Source organism: Danio rerio, chromosome 7 (assembly GCF_049306965.1).
Source record: "Danio rerio strain Tuebingen ecotype United States chromosome 7, GRCz12tu, whole genome shotgun sequence".
In the NCBI taxonomy this organism is placed as follows: Eukaryota; Metazoa; Chordata; class Actinopteri; order Cypriniformes; family Danionidae; genus Danio; species Danio rerio.
In genome coordinates this window covers 23,998,360-24,025,140 of record NC_133182.1, presented here as the reverse complement: position 1 = coordinate 24,025,140, position 26,781 = coordinate 23,998,360, and the positions used below count along the sequence as shown (strand labels likewise).

The following is a 26,781-nucleotide window of genomic DNA, read 5'->3' as shown; positions in this document are numbered from 1 at the left end:
TGAAAATAGAAGACATTTTCTAAAGAAAGCTGAAAATATGTAACCATTGATTTCTATAGTATTTCTAGCAAATCTACAGTAACTTATATAGAAGGGGTTCCCAAACTTTTCAGTCCATAACCCCAAAATAGCAATGCCAGTCACTCATGACCCCCCCCCCCCCCCATATCCTCTGGGGTGGTTATAAATATATAAACGTTGCACACATACTAAAAGGCCCAAGTCTTTTTGTCTTTTAATTTTGAAGAATGCCAGACAAAGACCATCCTCTATGTTCAGTTGTGGTCTGTATTGATTTTTAAAGTACATGGGTGCTGTAAAAGTGTCAGAAAGTTTAACCTGGTGCCATAAAAATCAATGTGCTGTGTCTTTAATATAACAATCACTTCTTCAGTAGGTTATGGATAAAATTTGGTAATTTTAATAGTTTAACAAAATGAATTTAATTTAAAAATCACTAAGGGACATTCCACTTTGGGAAGCACTGTTCTATAGCAGTTGTTTTTCCTACTTTAGAAGTGAGTGGTTACAGGTTTTCAGCTTACTTCTGAATATCTTCATTTGTGTTCAACAAAAGAAAGAAACTCATAACAAGTTTGGAACCACTTGAATGAGAGTAAAAAAGTTTTTAAGCAGAAACCCCCCTCAACAAAGTATGTAAATTTTGCTGTCATTTCTTAGTCTTCAATAACAGCGTAGCACCACTATAAAAAAAGGAACGAAACAAATCTAGGAGAAGAAGAATTTTTTATTTTAATACTTTTTTCCATTACAAACGATAGCATAATTCTACAGAACACAGATACTTACATTTAAAATAAAATAATGTATTACAATCATTAACACGCACACTTACTAAAAGCAGTTAGATTCCCTTTGATTACAAATATTCTACATTGGAAGGGGCCTTCAGTCTCTTATTAAAATACAAAACTCAATTCTAAGAACGTGTGTATATTACAGCAAAAGCTAAAGCATCAAAGTCTCAACAGCATTAATGTCTGCTTCCAGGAGATGAAGAGGGACAAAACACAGGATTCCAGAACTCCCGGAGGGTGGGCACATATGTACCGTTGTTCGTTTTGCAGTACTGCTGATTGAATACCTGAGAGTAAATTTAAAGACATCAGATTGAAAACAACCACCGTTCAGACATAAACCAAACCTAAAGAGTTTCAAATATTTTACTAGTTGATCCCTCACATGTAGATGTAAGATTGTAAATCAATGATAAGGAATCATTTAATGTAACAACTTTCTAACATTTGTTACAATATGGACGTTGCTATTCTAATAAAAACAAATTATTATTTTTTGTAAAACAACAAGGTCACTAACACTGCAAAATGTGGTGCAGCCTGTAAACAAATGTACTAAACAAATTCCCTTAGGTATATTAGATAAAACAATTTATTATCTAGAAGATGACCGAAATTGTTCTCAAATGTTTGAAATTCCTAAACCTAATTTGATGACAATCGAGACCAATTTTGGAAATCCTAGGCTACAATCTGTGGATTTGACCGTTACTTTGACGTCTTCACCCAAAGCCGATTGATGGGCATTATGATCAAATTTTGTCTCTGATGAAATTCAGTATCAGAAGATTTGAGACACTTTCCTGAAGTGATTCTCTTAGGATGACTGTCAATCCAAAAACTAAAGGACCCTTTTCACAAGAGTGTTACAACCTGTTTAATGGTCATAATCATCATCATCTTAAATTCTTGGAACCTTTTAATTTTTCGATTAAGAAAAAAAAAACATGTATATATGTATTTTATATATGCATTATATCATCTGCATCAAATTACAAAAATGAATTGAACAGGAATGTAAATTTAATGTTTTGCTCTCTTCTATCTGCTGTTATCAGCGCACAATTTTTATTTCCTTTTTTTGAAAGTCTTGGTGACAACACCGTGGACTTTTTCTTTTATCATTTCAGCAAATAGGTTGTTTTCACATGACGTCATTGATGATGCGCGAGTGGAGGGCAGGAAGTGATTCTTTTACAGCAGGTGTGACCAACCCTGTTCCTGGAGATCTACCTTCCTGCAGATTTCAGTTGCAACCCATATCAAACACACCTGCCTGTAATTATCAAGTGCTGTTCAGGTCCTATTTAATTGGTTCAGGTGTGTTTGATCAGGGTTGGAGCTGAACTTTGCAGGAAAGTAGATCTCCAGGAACAGGGTTGAGCAGCCCTGATCTACAGGAAGGAATTGCTATCAGAACATCAAAACCTTTCTGTTTTATGTTAATTATAGCGGTTTAAAAAGCCAAAACAAGAAATGCCAGACAGCTTTTATAGACTTCCAAAAGTTTTTGCTCATAAATGGGGGAAAGTTTAAGAAACGGAAGAAAAGGCAGCATGTAATAAACATTGATTCAAAACATCCACGTGTACAAACTCTTTTTGGACGCGATAATTCGCTCTAAGAAAGATTATATACAGGCCCAGCTATGTTTTAAATATGTTACAGTGTTATATAAAAATCAGATACGAACACCAACACACTTTCTACAAAATCTAGGAGAATATAAATAACGTTAACTGCCATGAAATCTCTGTCTTGTTTGGCAGTAATCAAAGTCTTTACTGACGTTTTTCCAGATTAAACAACTGTAACATTAATGTCTACTTGTGCAGCAGCGGTACATTTTTGTTGATGGTAAGTTTATTACCCGAACACAAAAGAAATGCTACCCTTGCGACAAAACTAGACGGTTATTATTGTGGAACACTTTTTCGCCTTCACTAAAATAAATAAATAATAATGTAGACTGTGTGTCCAAGCTTTTGTATGCCTTCCATAATGTCGGGAAGATATATGCATGGATAAAAACGATAGTAATTTATAATAAACATGTTTTTGATTAAGATAGTGGTGTATAATGTGTTCAACTCTATATTAACGAATGCTGCTGAATACTGTAAAGTTAGTGTAAACTGGTGTATTGTGATGGTGTTTAATTATAGCAACTGAAGCCTATTGAATAATTTACTTAGAACTACAGTAGTGTCATAACAGCAAGAATATGATTACTACGACATTTATATTCAAGTAATTATCTATAGTTTGCTTCCAAACACTATAGTATTTACTGTAGTATTTTTTCATGTAACAGCTTATACAGTATCTGCCACCTCGATGACTGGCAAATATATTTTAGTTCAGTAGAAAACTCAGCCCTCTTCATGAAATAAGGATCATGCCCAACATATGTGCTTATTTTCCAGTTATATATCTAAAATATTTAAAATATGATATACATCGCAAAAATACAGATTTTCCTTTATGTCTTCCATTTAGTTTCTTACTTCCTGTCCTCTTTCTGAATTTCGCGCGTCACCAAAATCACGTGATTAAAAACAACATTTAGGATTGTACAAAAGTTATTTGTTGTACTCCCCCATTCACTGCGCTCTAAGTTTACTCAACTATGACGACTTCTGCTGCTGATAAATCCGGAAATGTGAAAAGTGTCCATAGGAGCTCTGTACCTGAAGAAGCAATCAGCAGGATCAACTTCAAACCAGTTTTGATATTGTACAAGGAGTCAGTGTCCCAATGTGTAGCAAACCAAGGTCCTTATCCTTGCCCAAATTAATCTACAAAACCTACTGATTTATAACCTTGGAAGCTGATTGAGATGCATCCATACTTTTATTTTGTAGATTGTCATTCATACAGGTGACTAATTATGAATGATGCACAGTCTAAAGTCCTCACAGACTGGCTTTGACTATTCCAATATGGGTTTCAAATGGGAGGCCTCTACCAAGGAGGCTAAAGACCATAGCCTTCAGCGTCTGTCGCTAGAGCACCTTTAGAGGTCAGAGGAGTGGGGTTTACCTGCACAGCACTTCACTAGCTGGACTCTCCTACCCCCCCTAAATCTCACTCCCGTTCAGGTCACGGCACTAATGTAATCCCATTGGTCCTACACCACCCGACCCGCTCTAAGCTGGGATCAAACCGGCAACTTTCCACATGAGAGTCCATTGAAAAAGGAAGCTAAAGACCATGGCCTCGAGCGTCTGTCGCTAGAGCGCCTTTAGAGTTCAGAGGAGTGAGGTTTACCTGCACAGCACTTCACTAGCTGGCCTCTGCTACAATTGTAGAGACTTGAGATGTTTTGGAATCTGAATTAGATGACTGAATCTCCTCTGTAGTTATAGACAATGATGAACTTTGTCAGAATCATGTAGGAGCAGTTACAAACCTTTCTCTTCACAGTGCCTGCTCTCTCATCATCAGAGTCGCCTATAATGTCATCTGATGATTTAATCAAAGGGGACGGCGTTTCTGAAAACAGAAAAAAAAAAGCAAAAGTTATACATCTGGCATTAGAAAAAGATATTAATCATATGAAGAAGTAGTAGTTACCCGGAGTACCGACTGGAAGACGCTTAAGAAGTGGAATACATGGAGAGCATGCAGGAGCTCTTCAAGAAGAGGCAGAAAATTATTTGTCAACTAGCAAAAATAAACATTGCCCCATATAATTGACAATTAAAATGTAAAATCAAGATAATTAAAGGCACAATATGTCATTTTGGCCATGTATTTACAAAAAAGCCGTAGTTTAATCATGCCATGTGGAATTATGAGAGTTGTGGTCTTCATTACATCCTTTGGAACTCCTGCAGGCATCATGTTCATGGATAAACTAAAGTATACAAAACTTATTATCATGGTTGTCTGAAGTAAAGTAAGGGTGAATGGCGTTGATTTGAAATGAGCCATGAAGCAATTGCTGATAAAAGACAAGCGTGATGCGTCACGAAAGCAGCAGAGCTTTTATTATTTCAGGTGATCACATGGGGAAAGATCTGTTTACACGATCTTACGACAATTCATAACTTTTTGATTTAGTCGCTAATTTGTATGATCTCATTCAAAAATTGTAATTTTGTATGACTTGCTTATCCACCAATGACGTTAAGGGGTGGGGTAAGGTGCTATGCCTCCTTTTTAAAAGCGTACATTTTCATACGACTGAACTTCATATGCATAGTCACTAAACTGTTAAATTAGCTTATTTCTCTGGATTTGAACATTCTTTAAAACATTTAGGTTAATGTTAGTATAGTAAGTACAACAGCTCGATTATGGGAAAAACATAATCACAATTATTTTATTTTAATTGAGTTCACGATTATTCAAAACGATATACAGTTGAAGTCAAAATGTTTCGCCCTCCTGTGAATTTTTATTTATTTATAAGTATTTCCCAAATGATATTGAACAGAGCAAGGAATTTTTCGCTTAATTTCCTTTAATATTTTTTCTTCTTTTTCTTTTCTTATTAGTTTTATTTTGGCAAGAATAAAAGCAGGTTCAAATATTTTAAAAACTAGTTTAAGATCAACATTATTAGCCCCGTAAGCAATATATTTTTTGATTGTCTGCAGAAGAAATTACTGTAATATACAATGACTTGCCTAATTTCCCTAACTTGCCTAATTAACCTAATTAAGTCTTTAAATTGCACTTTAATCTGAATGCTTGCATTTTGAAAAATATCTAGTCAAATATTATTTACTGTCATCATAGCAAATGATAAAAGAAATCAGCTATTAGAAATGAGTTAATACATCTATTATGTTTAGAAATGGGTTGAAAAAAAATCTTTTTGTTAAATAGAATTTGGGGGAAAGGATCGCTAATAATTCAGGAGGACTAATAACTTCAACTGTATATATACAGTTATTTTCCTCCCTGTAAATAAAGAAAGGGAAATAAATAGAATAAAAATGTGAAAAACTGTGCTAAGCATCTTCACTGTAAGAAAAAACTGTAATTACAGCTACAAAAGTCCTTCAGTCAAGAGCAGTGAGTGATTTTCTCCTTTTATTGTTTGATTAATGATAAAAACAATCAGCAGCAGGAATATTGCGCGGTGTCACTTCAAGAGCACGAAGAACGGGTTTAAGAGAACGATTCTGATTTATGGTTTCACTTTCACGTGTCTTTTGATTCTCTACTCGTTTATTACATAAATGAGGGTTAATTTGAATAATCACTAAACACCACATTGACACAAATTTACATGTATTTGACCTTTAAAACGCTCACATTAAGATGACTTTAGGTGTGTGCGTGCTCTGCTGGTCTCTGAGGCTCAGCGCATACACACAACAGCATGAGATCTCTTTTGCGCTTTTGAAGTCATGAATGATTTGAATGTGTATTAATGAATGATGTGCATCCCGTGCTGCAAAAGTAACAATACAGTACAAGCTTTTAGTCATATTTACGTGAAACTGAGCTCTGCAGAGCAACAAATGTGTACAACTGGAAAAGGGGCGGGATATGATGCAATAATCGTTTATCTCCGTTAAAGTCGCTAGAAGACAAAATTTAAATTGAAAGTTCGAAACTGAATTTCGATTAATTGCACAGTTCTACATTCTAGTTCTTTTTTGGACATTTTAATGGGACAAATCGTACATATTGTGCCTTTATATATAATATTAAAGTAATGTTCTTACAGCTTATTGACCGATAAAGTCAGGAGCTTCTCCGGCGTTGGACTTGAATTAGGAAATCTTCTCTTGCGTTGCACAGAGTCTCTATTCCTCACTCTGTCTTTTGAGTTAGACTGGCCTGAATAACTCGTACCGTCCTTCTCTTCAGCCAGATGATTCAGCTGGACAGGAAGAGCATTACTGCTGATGTTTAATCTGGGAACAACAACTCTCAAATTGCGCTTCATGCAGGAAATGAGGATTTCACTTATTTCTCCTTCATCTTGTGACCCGGCGGCCTCTGCGTTTGTCTTAGTTGAACATTTCCTCGTAACACCTGACACTCTTGATCCATTCTTCTGTTCGACTTCAGTTTGTTGGGGTAGTTTAAATGACCTCTCACTACTTTCATCAGTATTGCTGGTGTCTTCTTTGCCACCATCTTCCTCCTCCTCTTCCTCTACTTCACTGCCGGATGATTGGGTGATCACGGTGAACAACAGATTACCAACGTAATGCTCCTCTTCTTTTTCTGGTACCTGTTTTTTCGATTGTGATCTTAGATTGGTTCTGGTGTTTCTCTGCACCTCTGAAGCTGATTTGGCTGATTCAGATGCCACTTTCTCATTGTTTATTTGGAGGTTGACGCAAGAAATGGAGCCAATCACTGGTGCGACCTGTGACTGGGCTTGTTTTGCCATTCTGCGAGTTGTCCTGGGGGTTGACTGGGCAGGAGTTGTGACTCTGTTGGATGCGGAAGTGGATTCTGACTGGATGGTTTGTAGTACTTTACCCGAAAGAGGAAGGGAAAGGGAGGACAGGATCGCATCTCCAGTAGATGACAGAAGAGATGCTAAAACATAAAAAAGAAGGTGACAACACAGAAATTAGATGGCGAATAACAAACGACAGTCAATCATAATCTTGTACTTCTCGCTGTTACATTATCAAAGGTTTAGTTGAAAACTAATCTGTCATCAATTACACTTCCTGACAAAAGTCTTGTCTATCCAAGTTTTAGGAACAACAAATAATAACTTGACTTTCAGTTGATTATTGGATATCAGAAGTGGCTTATTTGAAAGGCAAAGGTTTCTAGATTATGCTTGATCGACCAAAATAAAATATGATCGTGTCTTGAATTTTTAATTATTTAATTAGGACAGCAAGGTCTGACTTTACTTAAACAAAAGTCTTGTCATGTAACAGAAATAATGTGCAGTATAGAATATAAAGTCATGATGCAGTGAAAACTCTTGGATGACTCTTGGATGAGCTTGGAGGGCTGCATCCATACATCTCTGCAATGACTCAAATAACTTATAAATTAAGTCTCCTGGATTGGCAAAGGAAGCATTCTTGCAGGACTCCCAGACTTCATCAAGATTCTTTGGATTCATCTTTAATGTCTTATTTCAAGTCTGGTGAATGCGCTGGCCAATCCTGGAGCACCTTGACCATCTTTGCTTTCAGCAACTTTGATGTGGAGGCTGAAGTATGTGAAGGAGCGCTATCCTGCTGATGAATTTGCCTTCTCCTGTGGTTTGTAATGTAATAAGCAGCACAAATATCTTGATACCTCAGGCTGTTTATGTTTCCATCCACTCTGCAGATCTCTCGCATCTTCCAATAATGAATGTAACCCCAAACCATGATTTTTCCTTCGCTAAACTTGTCTGATTTCTGTGTGAATCTTGGGTCCATGAAGGGTTCCAATAGGTCTTCTGCAGTGTTTGTGATGAATGGGATGCAGTTCAACAGATGATTCATCAGAAAAATCTACGTTCTGTCAGTTTTCCAAATGATCAACTAGAAGTCAAGTTATTATTTGTTGTTCTTACAACTGTAATCGACGACAAGACTTGTCAGCTAGTGTACTTTCTCATAACTTTCCAAACAAGTAAGGCTTTTGTTTACCTTTACAATACAAATAAAAAATTTTGTAATAGAATTTAAAAGACTTTGGTTTCTCCATGAAAAGTATATAAAACTTTTGCAGATTGAAATATAACTTTTATATCAACTGAGCAGATAAAATTTCTGCAGAGACACATTTGCTTTGTATGAAATATCATATTTAATTTTGGATTTAATTAACTGATCAACACAAAAAAAAACAAATGCTCAAAGTAAATTTTGACTTCATTTTACCATGATCTCGACAACAATTTTTATTTTCTCGTGATCTCACAAACGTTATTATCGATGTAGCGTAAATGTATCCTGACAAAACAAGAAAATATATTTGAATGCATGGCCTCATAGGACTTCCATAAAATTGAGTTATTTGATCTTTTTATAACAGTTTATACAGCATTAGAGTTCTTGATGAACAGACTAAATTACAGAAATATCTCAGATGTTATTAAAAAAATTCACTTGCTATCAGAAGATGACAGTGTAAATTCCAGAATTTCTTAAACATACATGAGCCGAGGTGTCCAAGGCATACTTCATGCTGCAGCAGAGTTCTGACGAGCTGAGGCTGTGAAGCAGAGCGCGCACATTCCTCCAGAACAGCAGGGGCAGCACTGAGCCACGACACCGTCTGAAACAAACAGCGCAAAACCATAAACTGAGCAAAAATGAAACAATGGCACTTTCCGCTTGTTAAGTGGTGACGTGTTGGTGACGTATGTAATACTATGTCCAGGTCCAAGCCGCCACTTATTTGAATTGAGAAAGTATTTGTTTTTATTCCTATCACACATTAAAGTGAATTTTATATCAAGTAATGGTGTACACAACACTCTCTGGGCTTGCTGCATCACAAATACCAAAATTAACAATTTATAAAAAATGAATCACTTTCTGGCCATCGGATGTTAGGCATGGATGTATATATTGCAATCGTGATTTTCTAAAGTATTATAGCGGTTTGTAAACATTTATTATTACAATTTGATGAGTATGCCCATACAGTTTTGACACAGCACTTAAACACGGAAGCTGCTTTGCGTGACGTCACACTTAGCAAGTGGATATGGACACTAGAATACTTTCATCAGCCACTTTTTTTTATTTTGGCAAATTATTATAAGCAAATGTTGCACTTTATGGGAAAGGACCACACTTTCAAATCTTTTTTCTGTGCTAGGCAAAGAGTAATCGCACCACTTAAAATAAGTGTGTGTGTGTATTTAAAATGTATTAAGTGTACGTGATACCCATACATGAAAACAAAACTATATGCAACTATTTTGTTACATAGATATTTAAGTGTGAAAACAATTTGTATCATATTGACATATTTTATAGCTAAATATATGCATGCATGTATTTATATACACTAGTCACGCTATTTAACACTATGATGCTGTCAATCCATATAATAAATGGGGGAAAGTCTGTGATTTTATAATTATATTTCTTTATATTTATATACACACACGTGACAAATATACACAGTACACAGACATATATTATGTCAAAAACTTTTTTTTTGGATGCAATTAATCGAGATAAGTTTTTTTTGGAAAAGATCTTTTCAAGTGATACATAAAACATCACAAAAAAACAAATCACTTTAAAAAAAAAAAAAATTAAAATGTAGGTAGTGTGCAAATATTTTACAAATACATCGTAACTGTTCAAATATTTTAACATTTTTTTAAAAATCCTCTCTAAATCTAAGGTTTTAATGCACAATTTCCAATAAAAATAATAATAATTATAAAAACCACAAACATTTTCCCCTTTTATTATATGCATTGACAGCATCATAGTGTTATATAGCATGACTAGTGTAAAATACAAATCACAAAAATAACTCTTACAGAAATATATATGATAAACTAGTTTTGATTCGGGAATGAAAAAAGGCCCTGAACTAGTGTATTATGCATTATACCTGTGCAAGATCTGGAACAGGTAATAGCTGATCCAGTCGGATAAGAAACTCCCACATTAACTTCTCTAGACTGGCAGCATAGTTTCTTCCATAGTGAAGTTGAAAATCCTCCTGGAGTGAGACAAAACAATGTTAGCATTTAGGCAGTTAGCAAACAGTGATGGTGAATAGAAAAATATCTTCCAACACTGACAAATTATGAGGCTTCTAAGAGGCTACCAAAAAACTGAAAGTAAAGAAAAAGCAGTCCTCTTTTGATGGACTACAGTAAACATACCAAAAATTCTCATAGCTAATACAACCTGTATATAATGTTCATAGTACAATCAATCTATGAATAGTTTTTCTATTTCTAGCTTATGCCTACATCCTGCGCTTGCTGATATTGCACTCCTGCTCAGATTTAGACTGCACTCCGTTGCCTTCGACTTGTCAGTGTGTAATGACAAAGGTTCATACACATTTTTACTACTAAAATTCCATGACTTTTCCAGAACTTTTAAGCACATTTTCAAGACGTAATGTTTCATGTAATGTCTACACATACATGAAAAACAATGACGTTCAAATTTATAACAGCATATCATAGAACACGCAACAATCTATTTTGACTAAATTTGTTTTTCTATGTAAACTTGATTTTGTTAATGCTTACACAACACTAACAATGTGAGAAAGTTTTTGGCCAAGGACAGAAAAGTAAAGACAACGAACCTATATTTAAGTTAGGGCTGCACAATATATCGTTTCAGCATCGATATCTCAATGTGCGCATCCGCAATAGTCACATCGCAGAATATGCAATGCTGGGATTACAGTTTAATATATAGAGTTGAATCATAATGAAGGAAAAGTTTATCATCTGCATGCAGTTTTAAAGAGATAGTTCACCCAAAAATTACTCACTATTTTCATTACACCTTTCACTTGTTTCAAACATTTATGAGTTTTCTTTTTTTAAATGAACACAAAGAGATTATAATTAATTTAATAACTCTTATAGAAACAAGTGAAGTGTGAGTAAATAGTGAGTACATTTTAATCTTTGAGTAAACTGTCCTTTTAAGGCATGTGACTGTGTGAACATTTCAATATTTCAAATTTTAAAACATCCGGCCACAAGAAATTTAACAAAGATTAAATAATATACAATGAAGACTATGCCGTGTTAAATATTCAATATCTATACTTGAATAGTGAATACCTGAAAACTAGAATTCACTTTTATCTTTACTATATTTTATTTATCTATACTTGTAATTCATTTGTCATATATTATTGAAGTTTCACTCTCCAACGATAACCCCTTAATCAATCCAAATAAACCTGTTAAATTATCTGGTGAAATTGTGTTCACATCGCAACATATATCACAGAAATCCAAAACATTGTAATGTCAGATTTTTCCAATATCGCTAAGCCTTAATTCAAGTGTACAGATATGTGTTAAACTACTTTTCATGACTTTTCCAAAACTTTGTGGGTTTTTCTGTTTCTCCAAAACTTTTCCAGGTCTGGAAAATGCCATGTCAAAATCCCATGACTTTTCCAGGTTTTTCATGACCGTATGAACCCTGAATGACAATAAAGTTGAATCTAATCTAATCTGAAAAATTCACTGGTACACTGAACTGACGAATCAGACTTGAATGAGGGACTGAATTATAAGCTTAATTATATTTTTAGAAATGTGCACCAATGGCTTGTTTATGGTTGCAAAACCATGTAATTAATAATCAAGACAAGTTTATTTACTTTTTAAACTTAAGAGATGTAAAACATACATAGTGCTACATTATTATTGGGTGCTTTAAAAGGAATAGTTCACCTAAATTTAAAAAAACTATGATTTACTCACCCTCAAGATATCTTCTGTGAATATGACTTTTTTTCCTGTCAGACAAACTTAGTCGCAGTATATTTTATCCTGGCTCTTCCATGCTGTAAAATGGTGTTGAGTGGTGACCATTTTTATGCTTCCAAAAGCACATAAATTCATTGCAAACCTGCTATACCCATCGCTGTATTATATAACCTATACGCCACAAGAGGGTTTCCGCATGTGTTATGAAGTGGATTGACATGTTTTTTGACAAAACTATTTCAATTTTTTTTTTATTAAAACTCAAAGCAGTGACTTACGGTGGCTACTGACTGCATGTTCTCGACAACTTCTTGGCTGATCTCCGATTTAGCATATGATGCACAATATAAGATGCATTCATAGCGTAAGATTAGGAGTAATGTGCTGTAAAACATTACATAGTAACGTAGAGCCAATTCATTTCTTGTTCGTTGTCTTCTTCTGTATTAAACAAACTGTGCTCTAAGTGGTTTCTGTGAGACATGTCGGCTCCCTACAATGGATCTTGGGTCATCTATTGGAGTTTATCATTTTAAAAATGTGAAAAATTTCAGCTACAAAAGACACAAATCCACCTCATACGACATGCGATAAAACCCTAGCAGCATATGGGTAAGTATTTTTAACAATAATAATAATTCCTTACATTTATTTAGCACTTTTCTGGACACTCAAAGCGCTTTACACTTTAGGGAGAATCTCCTCATCCACTATCAGTGTGCAGCATTTACCACACACAAGCTGATTGGTGGAGAGGAGACAGAAACCTATTATGGTATGGGGATTGTAGGAGGCCATGATAAACAGAAGCCAGTGGACAGATTTGGCCAGGATGCCGGGGTAAACCCCTACTCTTTTTTTTGAAAGACATCCTGGGATTTTTAACGACCAGAGTGTCGGGATTAACGTCTCATCTGAAAGACAATGCTCACTGAGCATATAGAGTCCCCTTCACTATACTGGGGCATTAGGACCCACACAGACCACAGGTTGGGCGCCCCCTGCTGGCCTCAATAACACCACTTCTGGCAGCAACCTAGCTTTCCCAAGTGGTCTCCCATCCAGGTACTGACTAGGTGCAGCCCTGCTTAGCTGAGCTGCCGGCTAGCTCTCAATTTTTTTTAAGAACTTCAAAAAAGTGCCATTACGCAACACCTTTATACAGCATGGAAGAGCCAGGATCAATTTTAAAACTACTACGACTGTCTGACTGAAGAACTGTAAGTACGTAATAGAATAATTTTCATCTTTGAGTGAACTATTCCTTTGATTATGGCAGCATTTGTGATTTTTTTTCAATGAAAAACAAACTAGTAAATCATTGTTTACATCAGTTCTTCAAAGCAACTGTCTGATATAACCAGATGAGCAAGTCTTTAAGCTTTTTTACCTTGTAGAACTGTTTTCTAGCTGATGGATTCTTCAGGAGAGACTGGACCAGGGTTTGAAAGTTGCGTTTTGCTTCCTCCACCTTTTGATCCTTCTTCTGAGGGCAAAATAAAACAAAGCACTTGCTAACAGACATAATTTTATAATATAGTAGAATCATTACAACTTCTAAAATCATTAAGAGACTAGACCCGTCACAATAATCATTGCAATAATCTGATGCAATATATATCGCACGCCCATACATAAAAACCAATTGTAGCAATATTTTAGCTGATTGCAAAACATCTCTCTCTATCAGATGTGTCAGTGTCTGTATGGGTAAAAAACACTATAGTATTTAATATATATTACAATAGTATATTTTCATGTGGATGCCTGACGACTGAAAATAGATCTGGTAGCAGATATCAAAGCCTGTTACTTTTTTATCTTGCACTTTTTTTGTTAACGTTTATAATTTACCCAGTAAATTTTTGTAATTTGTCAGTAACTGTTACAGTTCATATGGACCACTTTTCTTCTCTCTCCAGATCATAACATGTAGGTGTGACTAAAATTGTTGCCTTGTTTTGTGTAGTTTGCAAAACATGTGCTTAATTGTGTGTTATAAGTTGTAATCGCCCTGATTGGCTTGTAGTCACGGATTGATTATAGATCAGGGCTTGTACTGTATCTCTCAGGGTAAATCTGTAAGGGGCTGTTAAAAACGTGACGCCTGCTTTTTCTTTTACCGATTTAAATGCGTTTCTGATCTTTTGATCCTCTGCTGTTTGTTGCTATGGCCACCACCAGCTGTTCCTCAAATGCGGCACGGTCAGTTTTCAAAATAGTTCAACTTGTGCCACTGTGTGGATTTATATTGAATGAGTGTCATTGTTGTTTCTTGGTGTTAGGGTTAGGAGTGGAGTGATATGCTGGTGTTTAACTGCATTGCTTTATTGCGTTCCTGCATTGGGCTCTCACATACTTTGCGCCACATACTGTAGCTGTGGTGGGCATTTCTCTCTGTCTCGTGCTGAACGCAGTTGACCAATCGCAACAGACTGGGTCATCGGACCGCGCTAAGGAGGGGTTTGGGAACAAATGAATCACTGAACGAATCATATAGGAGTCGCTGAGATAATTAGGTCAAAATAAATGCATATTATAAGACAATGAAAGTGTTTTTTGACCTTGCACACATATCAGCATGTTGTCAGAGAAATTATGACCTTTTTAATGCAAAATAGGGGCTCTTTGAAATGAAAATAATTTTGTTTATTGCAATATATTTTGGTGCAATATGTTGTACAAGAAATAAATATCGTGACAGACCTAGAAGAGACTGGATAAAGTAATATGAAAAAGTGGGAGGTAAAAAAAGAGGTTTGAATATATTGCTATTTCAGCTTCTCTAGCTGTTTCAAGGCAAAAAAAAAAAAAAAAAAAACTGACAGTTTCATAAAAAGCATTTTCCATAACAAAAGGGTTTCCAACAATAAACAGACACTAAATAATACATAAATTAAGACAAACATCTAAAACTTGATAATTCTAAAATTTATGAAGTATTCGCATCTAAAAACAATTCCTTTAAAGACTCCTTCTAGATAAAATCCTTGTCTAAGAACACTAGAAATAGGGCATTTCAAAAGTATGTGCTTGACAGTTAAGGTTACTATAACAATGTTAACATTTTGGTGCAACTACTCCCTTGAGCAGACAAACAAACAACCAAGTTATAAGAATCGCCATTATTGTGCGGTCCAAACTGACCTTTCCATTGGGAATGCAGGAGGACATCTGCAGCTTCTTCAATTCCTGAAGGACAAGCTCCGCATCTGGAGGATCCGGCTGACGAAGCTCCTCCAAGATCATCTGCAAATTTTGAAAAATACCACATGACTGAGAGCGACACAAACGATGACATTACTACCAAAAAAAGGACATGTTGTTGATGAATCCTGGAATATTCTCAATACGTTGTGTGATGCAGTGATTTTCAGTATTCTTACCAGGGCCCTCAAACCCATAGTCAGCCTGGCCTGATGTCTGTAATCGAGCAGTCCAGGTACAGTCTCACAGAGCGATGTTATAGTTTCCTCCACCTTCCCATAATGCACTGTGTCTCTCTGCAACATCACCTTCCACATGGCCGCAGACAAGAGCCGCAGTGGTGGAGCGATAAGCTGCAGGGCTGACATGGGTAGAGGTTGATCTGTTGTGGGAGGAACTTGAAAAATTAACACAAAGACACTGTACTTAATTAATCAATCTATCTATCTATCTATCCATCCATCTATCTGTCTGTCCATCTACCTAGCTATATGTTCATCTATCCGTCTATCTATCTATCTATCTGTCTGTCTGTCTGTCATCTACCTATCTTTCTGTTCATCTATCCATCTGTCTATCTATCTATCCATCCATCCATCTATCTATCTGTTCATCTATCAGTCCATACATCCATCCGTCGATCTATCTATCTGTTTGTCTATCCGTCTATCCATTCATCCGTCTATCTGTTCATCCATCCCTCTGTCTATCAATCTATCTATTCATCTATCCGTCCATCTATCTATCTATTCATCCATCTATCCATCCGTCCATCTATCTATCTATTTATCTGTCTATCTATCTATTCATTTATCCATCCATCCATCAATCAGTCTATCTATCTATCTTACAAAAGTGATTTCAAATGATAACTCAAGTGTGAAAAAACTTTAAATCTTGTCCCCTCATCATGCATTCAAATGGCATGTGTCATTAAAATGACCTTTTAGAACTAAAAAAAACTTCCAGCTCTCATACATTTAAAGAGATTTACAGATTATAAACATGAAAACGTAAATTAATATAGCAAATAGTTAAAATAAAGTTCATTCAGTTAATTAGTACTTTATATATTTTAATAGGTACATCAGAACATTCTCTAATAAAAAATGTGTTTACATTTTTACAACACATTTGAAAACATTCGAGTATAATCCTGCATTTAACACACTGTGCCTAAAAATCATTTTTAAATCAAGTTCATTTTAAACACCTAAATTTCACGTCTCTGATCCATGCTAGATCAATAGTGTGTAAGTTATATAGGAAGTTAAATTGATCCGATTTAACCCGATATGTTTCGAGTTCTGACATGACTTAAGAGGAAATCCTCAGTGCTGTTGACGCATCAGCTGACCGCGCATATAAAACGACGCTAAATGAACAGAAATGAAATCGTTTTTACATAACCAAGAAACCCACCTTTCTCCAGAGATCTAGTCGCTGTTTTTGTTTTCCTGTTCATCCTGAAAACAAACAACTGTGTTCCTTTATAGGTCGCTCACTTGATTCACAAACAAAAAAAAACTATACAGTTCAAACTAAAAGTCATCTACGACATATAAAGGATTAAGAGTATCTGCATAACACGATGCGATAACGGCGATGCTTTATAAAGTATGATCTTGATTTACATACTATAAACAAACTGTTTACAAAAACCGATGATTTCGTTAGGAAACGGTGTTGGTCACGGCAATGAATACACTTCTCGCGCCAAAATGACGAAATGCGGTTTCCGGTGAGAAAGACGCAAGGGCTTTTTAATACATGTTTAGCTATCTGAAGTGTGGGCACAAATTTTGCAAAGGCAGTAATGTATTAATTAAATAAAATTAGAGTTACTGATGTTATGCCACAATTTGTTGTTTTTAAATAAGAGCTTTGCCAAAAACGTAAAGATAGGCTATTTTTGTTTTGGTGTGACGTGCAACTGAGGAAGTTGTTTGGTTTTCAAAATAAAAGTCTTTAATGAACAAAAAACTAAATATGCAGAAAAAAATCCTTAAAACTATTGTGATTATATTCCAGTTTGTAATGTAAAGCGGAGTAAGAGGGCGATTTGGTCAAATTAAAGAGATTAAAAATAACATTATTTTTTATTGTTAATGATATAAATTAAAAACAGGATAGTTTAACAATTTAGTCATATAAAAGTAAAATAATAATAATAATAACCGACTAATTACACTACAAATCTATTTCCACAATTAATGTTTTTTTTGAGTATGTAATAAAAATGTTTTTATAAAATAGTCATGTAAAAGTCAATAAATAAATTTTAATAAGTATACCTTATTAACAACAACAACAACAACAATAATAATAATAAACAATACCTATAGTTTAAATAATTAAACATATAAAATCTAATTTAATCTTCTCTTTATGCAATGGTAAATGTGCATCAAACTAATCAGTTATTAAATACATTATTTATATAGGGATATGTTGTAGGTTTCAAAACTATTAGATTAAAATATTATTATAGTTTTTGATAATTATAATTAGCAATAGATAATGTATTCACTTTCAAAACTACCCGGCACACAAGGATAGTTCACTCAAAAATAAAAACGTCCTCACCTAAAACACCGCTGAATGATTGAGGAGTGCATTAATACCACAAAACGATGAGAGTTCACTTGATTAAAAGACTACATCACCCTCATGTCCATTTAAAGGGACAGTCCACATAAAAACTAAAATGTTTTCATTTATTCAAACTCAAGCGGTTCTAAACATTTGAGTTTCTTTCTTCTGTTGAACACAAAACAAGTTAGAATGTTTGGGGAAAGAGCAGCCATTGACATTCATAGTAGAAACTGAAAAACCCCATGAAAGTCACTGGTTACTGTTTGTTTTCTAACATTCTTCAGTATACCTTCTTTTGAGTTGGAACAAGTGGGAGATAGACTAAATGATGGCATAATTCTAATTTGGGTGAACTATCCCTTTACATCATGTACACCCTGCCTCCTTAAAAACACATGTACAATCAAAGAGACCTTGCCCAATGACACAGTGTCAGACGAAATCATCAAGCAAAGTCCACTTGGCTAGAGTCACAGAGCACATTACTCTCTAAAAGAGACTCTCCAACAGCTCAGACGCAGTATCACATATATATTCACTTCAAATAGAGAAGCAGGAGGACTGTAAACAAACGGAGGTGGAAAAAAAACAGAGGATCGAGCACCAAAATGGAAACAACATCCTCACTGTTCAAGTAGGTTTAGTAATATTGATTTTTTGTGGTGTAACACCAAACAGTAACACTTTACAATAAGTTCGTATCAGTTGATGTATTTACTAGCATGAACAAACAATGGAAAATACATTTATTGCAGTGTTTCTTCATCTTTGATAATGTTAGCTAATGATAAATAAAGTTGTTCATTGTTAGCTCATGTTAACATGCTTAATAATATACATGTTTTGTTCATTCCTAGTCCATTTTAGTACATCAGCTAACATTAACTAATGAAAACTTATTGTAAAGTGCGACTCGATAAAATCAGCAGAAGTTTACTTTAAGAAGGAAGCATATGTTCACATATCAAAAGTTGACTTGAGCAAAGTGTTTATTGAACAGTAATAATACTTGTTGACATGGAGTTGAAACTTATTCTCACAGATTGACCTTTAACTGTTGGTCTCTCACAATACATTTGTTTTACTCCATTAACAGCTCTTTAGATAAGACAGAGAGTCTGATTACAGCCTTGTGCTCTCTGTGCTTGTCCTAATTTAAAAGCAGTGATCGACTATAAAAGGAAAAATTACAATTCGTCACCTTAGAATGATAAGGCTCTATCTGGCATTTTTGTCAAAATTGAGTTACTGTCATATCTTTAATAAATGACATCTTATTTACATTATGAGATGTTTTTCTTTAAGTTGTTTCCATTTTAAGACTTTTTATTTAAAAAAAACAAATGTTACACACATACTGTTCGCAAAACCTTGAAGCTCAATATCTAAAAATCATTCAGAACGCAGACAGAACCTTATAACTCTAAGGTGACAAGTTATGGAAATTTTTTTTTTGCACCAACGAAAAAAAATGAGGATTATACAGGACTGTATATTGGTCAATCTTATTCGTGTAGTGTGAATGTAAAGAATGTGGACACTATCCACCCAATAACTTGATAAATGCTTTGTGTTATAAACAAAAATATAAGCCATGTTATTTGGATATTTTAGTAATAATCTTTACTTTCAGTAAGTCAGTGATTCACTTAAACATGAGACGCAGATCAGTCTGAATTGTCAGTAAATAATCAGACAAGGTTTTATTTTAAACAGGATAATTCAATCATCAAATAAAGTGAACAGTTCGTTCATGGATCAGACATCTCCAATTTTCTAATAAATAAAAAATAAAAGCCAGGGAACATCTAAAGAGGATGTCAAGATTTTTAGTGAATAGCAAATTTAAGTACTTTAATTTTTGGTAAGCCATCAAAATATATATCAATCATATTAACCAATACAGACAGAACATACTGTACTTATGGAGGGAAAATGTCATATAAAGCAAATTAAGATCATTCTCAAAATCAAGGAAAAAAAATCATTATTTGTGCATCATGAAATGAGCAATATTCGTTATTTGTTAACATTTCTTCAGATGATGAACTTTGAATAAAAAGAAATTTAGCCCAGAAATGAAAATAATCATTATTTGCTCATCCTAAAATGACCAATTATTATTTGCCAACTTTTTCTTTCGGCTGATGAACTTTAAAGAAAAAGTGAGAATGAAGATAACTAATGTTGCCTACTAATTTTCAGAGGAAGTTGCTTAAGATGTTGTGATATCATCGTGTGATGATTGATGTCATTCTGTAACCATGACAAAAAACTTTGTCATTACACAAAATAAACTATGTTACACTTAAACTGACGGCCCATTTTTGTAAGTAATGACATTTGAAACATGCTACTTTCTATTTGTTTGTAAAAGTAATGAAAACACAACATTGGTTTTAGTTATATTACGATATTGAAAAAATAAAACACTGAGTCATTGGAAAAATGACATTGTATGCCTTTTTATTAAAGAGTGAAAATGATCATTTACTCACCAGTGACTTCTTTCAAACCAGCTTGAGCTTTTTACCTGCAGTTGTTGTTCTGTTGAACACAAAAGAAAATATTCTGAAGAAAGCTGAAAACCGGTAAACACTGACTTCCATGGCATTTGTTTTTTTCACTATGGAAGTTAATAGTTACCTTTAATTTTTCAGTATATCTTCCTTTGCGTTAAATAAAACCCTTTTGGGTGAACTATTCCTTAAACTATAAAGTAAAACTCCACATTATAAACTGCTTTAGATTTAACTGTGGATTCGAAATCTATCATTATTATACACTCTCAAGAAAACAAATCTGTAAAAATAGGACACAATTGGAACTTAGTTGGAACGTTCTATATTATTCCCACCGGGAGTTTATTTGTATTTATATTTCTGCATTTTGTTGTGTTTTCCTATTATCTTTAATTATCTTTCATCTTTATCCTTCAATCTTAAAGGAACCTTCCCTTATTGGTACCATTTAAAGCATTTAAAAAACTGTATAATGTACCTGACTGATCAACAATTGCTGATACTAACTAGTAACAAGGTGTAACATACATAGCCTACAATTATTACCAAACAGCTCCTATGATGCATTGCTAGTCCACTCTCTCCAGGCTGAAGTGCTAAAAAGCTCACCAAAAGTCTCCTTTTTTGTGGGTTAGGGGGAAAATGTAGCTAAACTCTGGACAATGCTCATCTAGGATTTTTACAGTCCTGCTTTATTTACTTTGACATTTTGGTCTCCTCTTCCATTTCTCAGGTCAGTGTCTCGGCGGGTTTGGTCGCCTCCGCAGCGTCCATTCAGAGTGTGTTCCTGGAACAGAGAGGTCAAAAAAGGCATCACTGCGGGAACCCTGGAGGAGCTCAAAGAGAGGGTATGACAATGAATCAAAACAGGCAAGCTTTGTTTAGTTTATCTTGCCTGCTAAGTTTTGCAGTGGTTCTATCAGTGTTACACATTTCTAGATATTCTACAATGACCTGAATAACTAAAAAACATCATGAAGAGTTCAATAATTATGATGTAAATGTGTGGCATGTTTGACAGAATACTGTAACTCTTACCTCAGGCAGGCCAGGCTCTGCTGATTTCTAAAATGCTGACCCTGGTGTGTGAGGAGGACGGGACAGAGGTGGACTCAGATGAGTTCCTCATAGCTCTGCCGGACAACACTGTTTTCATGTGTCTGCAACCTGAAGAGATCTGGAAGCCTCATCCGGTATGTGTGTGTATGTGCATTTGTGTTGGGGATAACAACAAAAGTAATTACTTAATAGAAAGACTTGTTAGAGTTTAATCTTCACTTTAGTGAAGATGTTGAAGAGTTTCATGTAATGCTTTGAGTTTTGCAGAAGCACCCATGCTTTGGGTGTTGGCAGCTTAATTAGCAAAAATACAGTTTGTTGCTTTGCTCAGTGAGCAATAACGGTCCTAAAATTAGTTCTGAGATCATTCTAAGCCATTTTAAGCATGAATATATATATATATATATATATATATATATATATATATATATATATATATATATATATATATATATATATATATAAAATATATATATATATATATATATATATATATATATATATATATATACACACACACACACACACACACACACATATACATATATACACACATATATATATATATTTATTCATGCTAAAAATGGCTCTTTTAGTTCATTTAGGATAACTTTAAATAAAACTGAGAGACTTCGAAATTTACGACACATAATAGACATACATGATATTATCAGACCTTTGAGTAAAGTTAAATAAAAATACAAATGTATTTAAACTTTTATTTGATAAAATCATGTTGGCCCAACTCAATTGCAGTTAACTGTGTGAACAGTTTTTTTTTTAGTTGGTGCTACACAAAATTATTGGATGAAATTCCTGCCCTCAGTTTAATTGAGTTCATCCAATATTAGTTATATTTTGAGTGTAGTCACAAATATTAGTCAAAGAACTCTGCCAAATATATTTTAAAGGCTTACATTTTATTTTCAAGGTTGCTTGTTGCAGTGTTACTATTCATTTTACTACTGACTAATATTAAAGAATGCAGATTATTTGCATGTAATTATGCACAATCTTTTGTGGTTACTATAGTATGTACAGTACATAAAATGTGACAGGGAAACCTTCAAGTGTTAATGGTTTTAATGGTTGTGAAAAATTTCCATGGTTAATATATAAATAAAAAAAATACCTGTAAGTAAGAGTTAAGATTAAGATTACGTAAGGTTATTTTTAGTTTTTTTTTGTTTTTATTAACAGCCTGCTACAGTCTGGGGACATTATTTTGTTCAGTGTCTTACGGTTAGAAAAAATAAAAAATAATGATAAGGTTTTGTGTAGGTTGTTTAAAAAAATATCCACGCTGCAACATTGTGGAAACCATATTATATCGGAAAAAAAATACAACCAAGATGAAGTGTTCTTCATTTCTTTAAATTATATAGCCTTTTCACAAGTGAGGTTTCAAATAATGATGATGTATCACCACATATAATTCTTCTTTTTATAATATATAGTTTTTTTTTTTAATCTTTGTAAAGATTACAAAAAACAAACAAACAAAAAAAAAACCTAAACTCTTATGCAAGGTGTTTCTAATGAGTGACCTGAACAACCAATTTGGTATTGTTCACTCTTCTGGCTGCCATTATTACATTCTATTTTTCCTTTTTTAAAGGTCATGAAAACATAAAGTGCAGTTTTTCTTTTGTAATTTGAGTAAATTGTAATGCAAAACATTTATCTGTGTAACTCTACCATTCACTGCTCTCTGAGGTTACTCAACTAAGACAGCATGCTGAAAAACCAAGAAATGTGAAATGTGTAGGTTACTTTTAAAATAAGCACCCTACACTACCTAATAAAAGTCTTGTCATCCATCCCAGCTGTAAGAGCAACAAATAATAACTTGAGTTCAAGATGATCATTTGGAAATGTTGCAGAAGGTAAATTTTTTCAGATAATTCATCTATTGAACTGCATCCCAATCAACACAAATACTGCCGAAGACCTACCGGAACCAACATGTACCCAAGATTCTCACAAAAATCAGTCCCGTTTGGTGAAGCAAAAATCATGGTTTGATTTCCGAAAGATCGGTAGAGTGGATGACAACAATCAACAGACATTTTTGCTGCCCATTACATCACATTACATGAAAGATCCTGACAGCAAAAAAGGTCATGGTGCTCCAGGATTGACCAGCCCAGTCACCAGAAATAAACATTATTGAGCATGTCTGGGGTAAGATGAAGGAGGCATTGCAGATAAATCCAAAGAATCTTAATGAGCTCTGGCAGCCCTGCAAGAATGCTTTCTTTGCCATTCCAGATGACTTCATTAATTTGTTATTTGAGTTATTTCTGTAAGTATGGATGCAGTACTCCAAGCTCATGGAAGTCATTCGTTTCCATTGCACCATATTCTATACTGTACATTATTTCTGTTAAGTGACAAGACTTTTGTCTAAGTAAAGTCAGATCTTACAGTCCTAATGAAATAATTAAAAATCAAGGCTTGATCATATTTCATTTTGCTTAAATAAGTGTAATCTAGAGGCCTTTGCCTTTCACATAAGCCACTTCTGATACCAAATGATCAACTAGAAGTCAAGCTATTATTTGTTGTTCCTAAAACTTGAATAGGCCACAAGACTTTTGTCAGGTAGTGTAAAATGTTCTAAGAACATTATTTCATGGTTGCAAAATAACAAGGGAACATTCTGAGAACATGGATACAATCTAACTTTATTTTAGGAGTCCCTGCTCATTGACCTTTCCTGATCCCTTCCTTCATCTCTCTCAAACCTTCCTTTCCTGCATAATAAAGGCACATAATGTCAACAACAATCTTGAAATTCCCAGTTAACAAGCTGAATGCTTTCTGGAAGCTGGAATTTTATAATAACAGTAATGAGATGAGATGATATGAATGCAGATGTGCTAAAGCTGTTTCACCATTGATATTTGTATATGCTTTGATATATTTATAACTTCCTCTTCTCCTAGTTGCACCAAAGGGGTGGAAACAAACCAGGCGATAGTAAACCGAGGACAGGAAAAGACATCGCTCAGATCACCTTTGACCTCTACCGTACGCATCCCAAAGACGTGTTTGGCTCGCTGAACGTTAAAGCCACATACCAGGGGCTTTACTCTGTCAGTGCAGATTTTCAATGCTTGGGGCCAAAGAAGTTCCTGAGGTAAGCTGGGTTGCCCTTCTAGATTACAGATGGAGATGAAATAACCATTATAAAGACTTTGAACTGTACTTTACCCTTCTGTTGTCCATCAGGGAGGCTCTCAAAATGATGTCCACTCTCCTTCACGCTGCTGGTCACTTGCTGATCTCATCTGCTGCTGTGATTCGCCGGATTATCCAAGGGGCGGACATGCTTCAAGCCCAGAATAACAAACAAATTAAGTATTGGGAGTAATGAGAAATGTATCATTAAGAAAACATGTAACTGAGATTAAGAATGTGTGAAAGAGATGTTTTTTCTGAGATGCAAGGATACAGATTTATATGGTAATGCTAAAGTTTAATTTAGCACAATTGAACATCAGTTTTGCATCATTTATGGTATGGAAATGTTCAATGGTATATGATGGTGATAATTGTTTTTAAATGAAGTACAAAAAAACATGTAATAATAAAAAAATACATTAGGTTTGTTTTGTACTTCATTAAAAACTCCATACTAGAGTGTCACGCGATCCTTCAAAAATCATTCTAGTATGCTGATTTGGTGCTCAAAAAACTTTTGCTAAACCAAAAATATGATTGTTTTTGTATTTAATTGAGTAATAAATATTAGTGTTTTTAGAAACTCCAGACTTTTGAAGAGTGGAATACATTGATAATATATATTTTAATAGTAATATTTTTATGAATTAATGCTAATCTAGTTTGATAATTGTGATAGCAAATAGTCTTAGTAATGTTACTTAATTAAGAAAGCTGATGAACTTCATTGAAAATAAGCTGCTCTATGAATTTTTTCATACATACATATATATATACATACATATATACATATATATATACATATATATTTATATATATATATATATATATATATATATATATATATATATATATATATATATATATATATATATATATATATATATATATATATACACTGTAAAACCCAACAAGTTAAGGCAACTCAAACCGTTTGAGAAAACCGATTGCAACAAACCATTTAAGTTAAAAAAAACTAATCTATACAAGTACTGTGAACTTACTCCGTTTAAGTTAAAGTAATGAGGTATTTAGTTAACTCATTACGTTTAACACTGAGTTCAAAACTCTTTTCAAATGAGTAGAATTAACCTTCAGTAAACTGAGTTAACTAGACTCATTTCATTTGATAAAGTTGACTGTTTACAGTAAATACACACACACACACACACACACACACACACACACACACACACATATATATATATACACATACACACACACACAACAGTTCTGTCTGGCTCTTGAATCTGATTTAAATCTAAAGTTTAAAAGATGCTTGCTCAACTGTTTAACTGTCAGCTTATGATTTGAATCCAAGGCGGAAGAAAGTAGTTCTTCACACAAAAGGGTTTTTGAGACTCTCCATGTTTGATTTTGTTTTTATATACACATTTATGCTAATTATGCAATATCACACTCGTAGCAATGCAATATAGCTGTATATCGGCAATGGTGGAGGCACTAAGAACGCCTCCCACCAGTCCCAATATACAGCCATATTGCACTGCTACTCGTGTGACATTCCTCATATATATATATATATATATATATATATATATATATATATATATATATATATATATATATATATATATATATATATATATATATATATAAATTTTTCCAAGTCAATTTTTTTTAAATTACTTGCCATACTGCATTTGGAGACTTTATACTTTTGCGTCAAACGCACAGGTGTGGTCTGGCACAGCCTTTGTATGGTCGTATACCTGCGCCCCTTTTAAAAAAAATTTAGCTACACATTGGACGCGTGGAAGCTACGCCAGAAAGCCTTGAGACAGCATATTTTCAATTAAAATAAAATTATTATTTACATTAAAATGTATTATTTACCTTAAAGTACATAACATGTTTACATAAGATTCAATACATATATTTTAATTTATATTTTTTTTATTCAATAAAAGATTAAATAAATTAATAAAATGATGGTTCATTAATCTAAATCAAATTAAAATGTTCAGTTAATCAAGATTTTGATTTTAGGCCAAATCGC

General features: G+C 34.0%; 2 protein-coding genes across 5 annotated transcripts; one reads left to right on the top strand and one right to left on the bottom strand.

The window, feature by feature from the left end:
• Positions 1 to 730: 730 nt before the first annotated feature.
• On the bottom strand, positions 731 to 21,701 carry tinf2 (TERF1 (TRF1)-interacting nuclear factor 2). 4 transcript variants are annotated; one of them, XM_009303073.4, is made up of 12 exons: positions 21,555 to 21,701; positions 21,217 to 21,303; positions 20,493 to 20,541; positions 15,579 to 15,781; positions 15,340 to 15,441; positions 13,583 to 13,678; positions 10,329 to 10,439; positions 8,906 to 9,026; positions 6,503 to 7,331; positions 4,395 to 4,453; positions 4,231 to 4,313; positions 731 to 1,105 (listed from the first exon to the last, which is right to left on the bottom strand). In XM_009303073.4, exons 4-12 carry the CDS (start codon positions 15,765 to 15,767, stop codon positions 995 to 997), a joined length of 1,701 nt encoding a protein of 566 aa, XP_009301348.1. In that variant the 5' UTR covers positions 15,768 to 15,781; positions 20,493 to 20,541; positions 21,217 to 21,303; positions 21,555 to 21,701; the 3' UTR covers positions 731 to 994. The 4 variants fall into 4 exon arrangements, 2 of the variants coding, with proteins under 2 accessions (XP_009301348.1, NP_001373293.1); XR_012382481.1 differs by lacking the exons at positions 20,493 to 20,541; positions 21,217 to 21,303; positions 21,555 to 21,701 and adding an exon at positions 16,822 to 17,071 and having other exon boundaries at positions 731 to 2,051; positions 2,217 to 4,313; NM_001386364.1 differs by lacking the exons at positions 20,493 to 20,541; positions 21,217 to 21,303; positions 21,555 to 21,701 and adding an exon at positions 16,822 to 17,140.
• Positions 18,453 to 25,348, top strand: cideb (cell death inducing DFFA like effector b). The gene is given in 5 exon segments (NM_001256257.1): positions 18,453 to 18,628; positions 21,250 to 21,364; positions 21,560 to 21,709; positions 24,524 to 24,717; positions 24,810 to 25,348. Coding segments are annotated over 5 exon segments (627 nt in total). The 5' UTR covers positions 18,453 to 18,602; the 3' UTR covers positions 24,952 to 25,348.
• The last annotated feature ends 1,433 nt before the right edge of the window (positions 25,349 to 26,781 follow it).

Coding starts and splice junctions, on each gene's coding strand:
- tinf2 (NM_001386364.1), bottom strand. CDS start 16,864: ATGAACAGGAAAACAAAAACAGCGACTAGATCTCTGGAGAAAG. Junction 15,442..15,578: donor CTATGGGTTTGAGGGCCCTG/GTAAGAATACTG, acceptor CAAAATTTGCAG/ATGATCTTGGAGGAGCTTCG. Junction 10,440..13,582: donor CTAGAAAACAGTTCTACAAG/GTAAAAAAGCTT, acceptor GTCTCACTCCAG/GAGGATTTTCAACTTCACTA.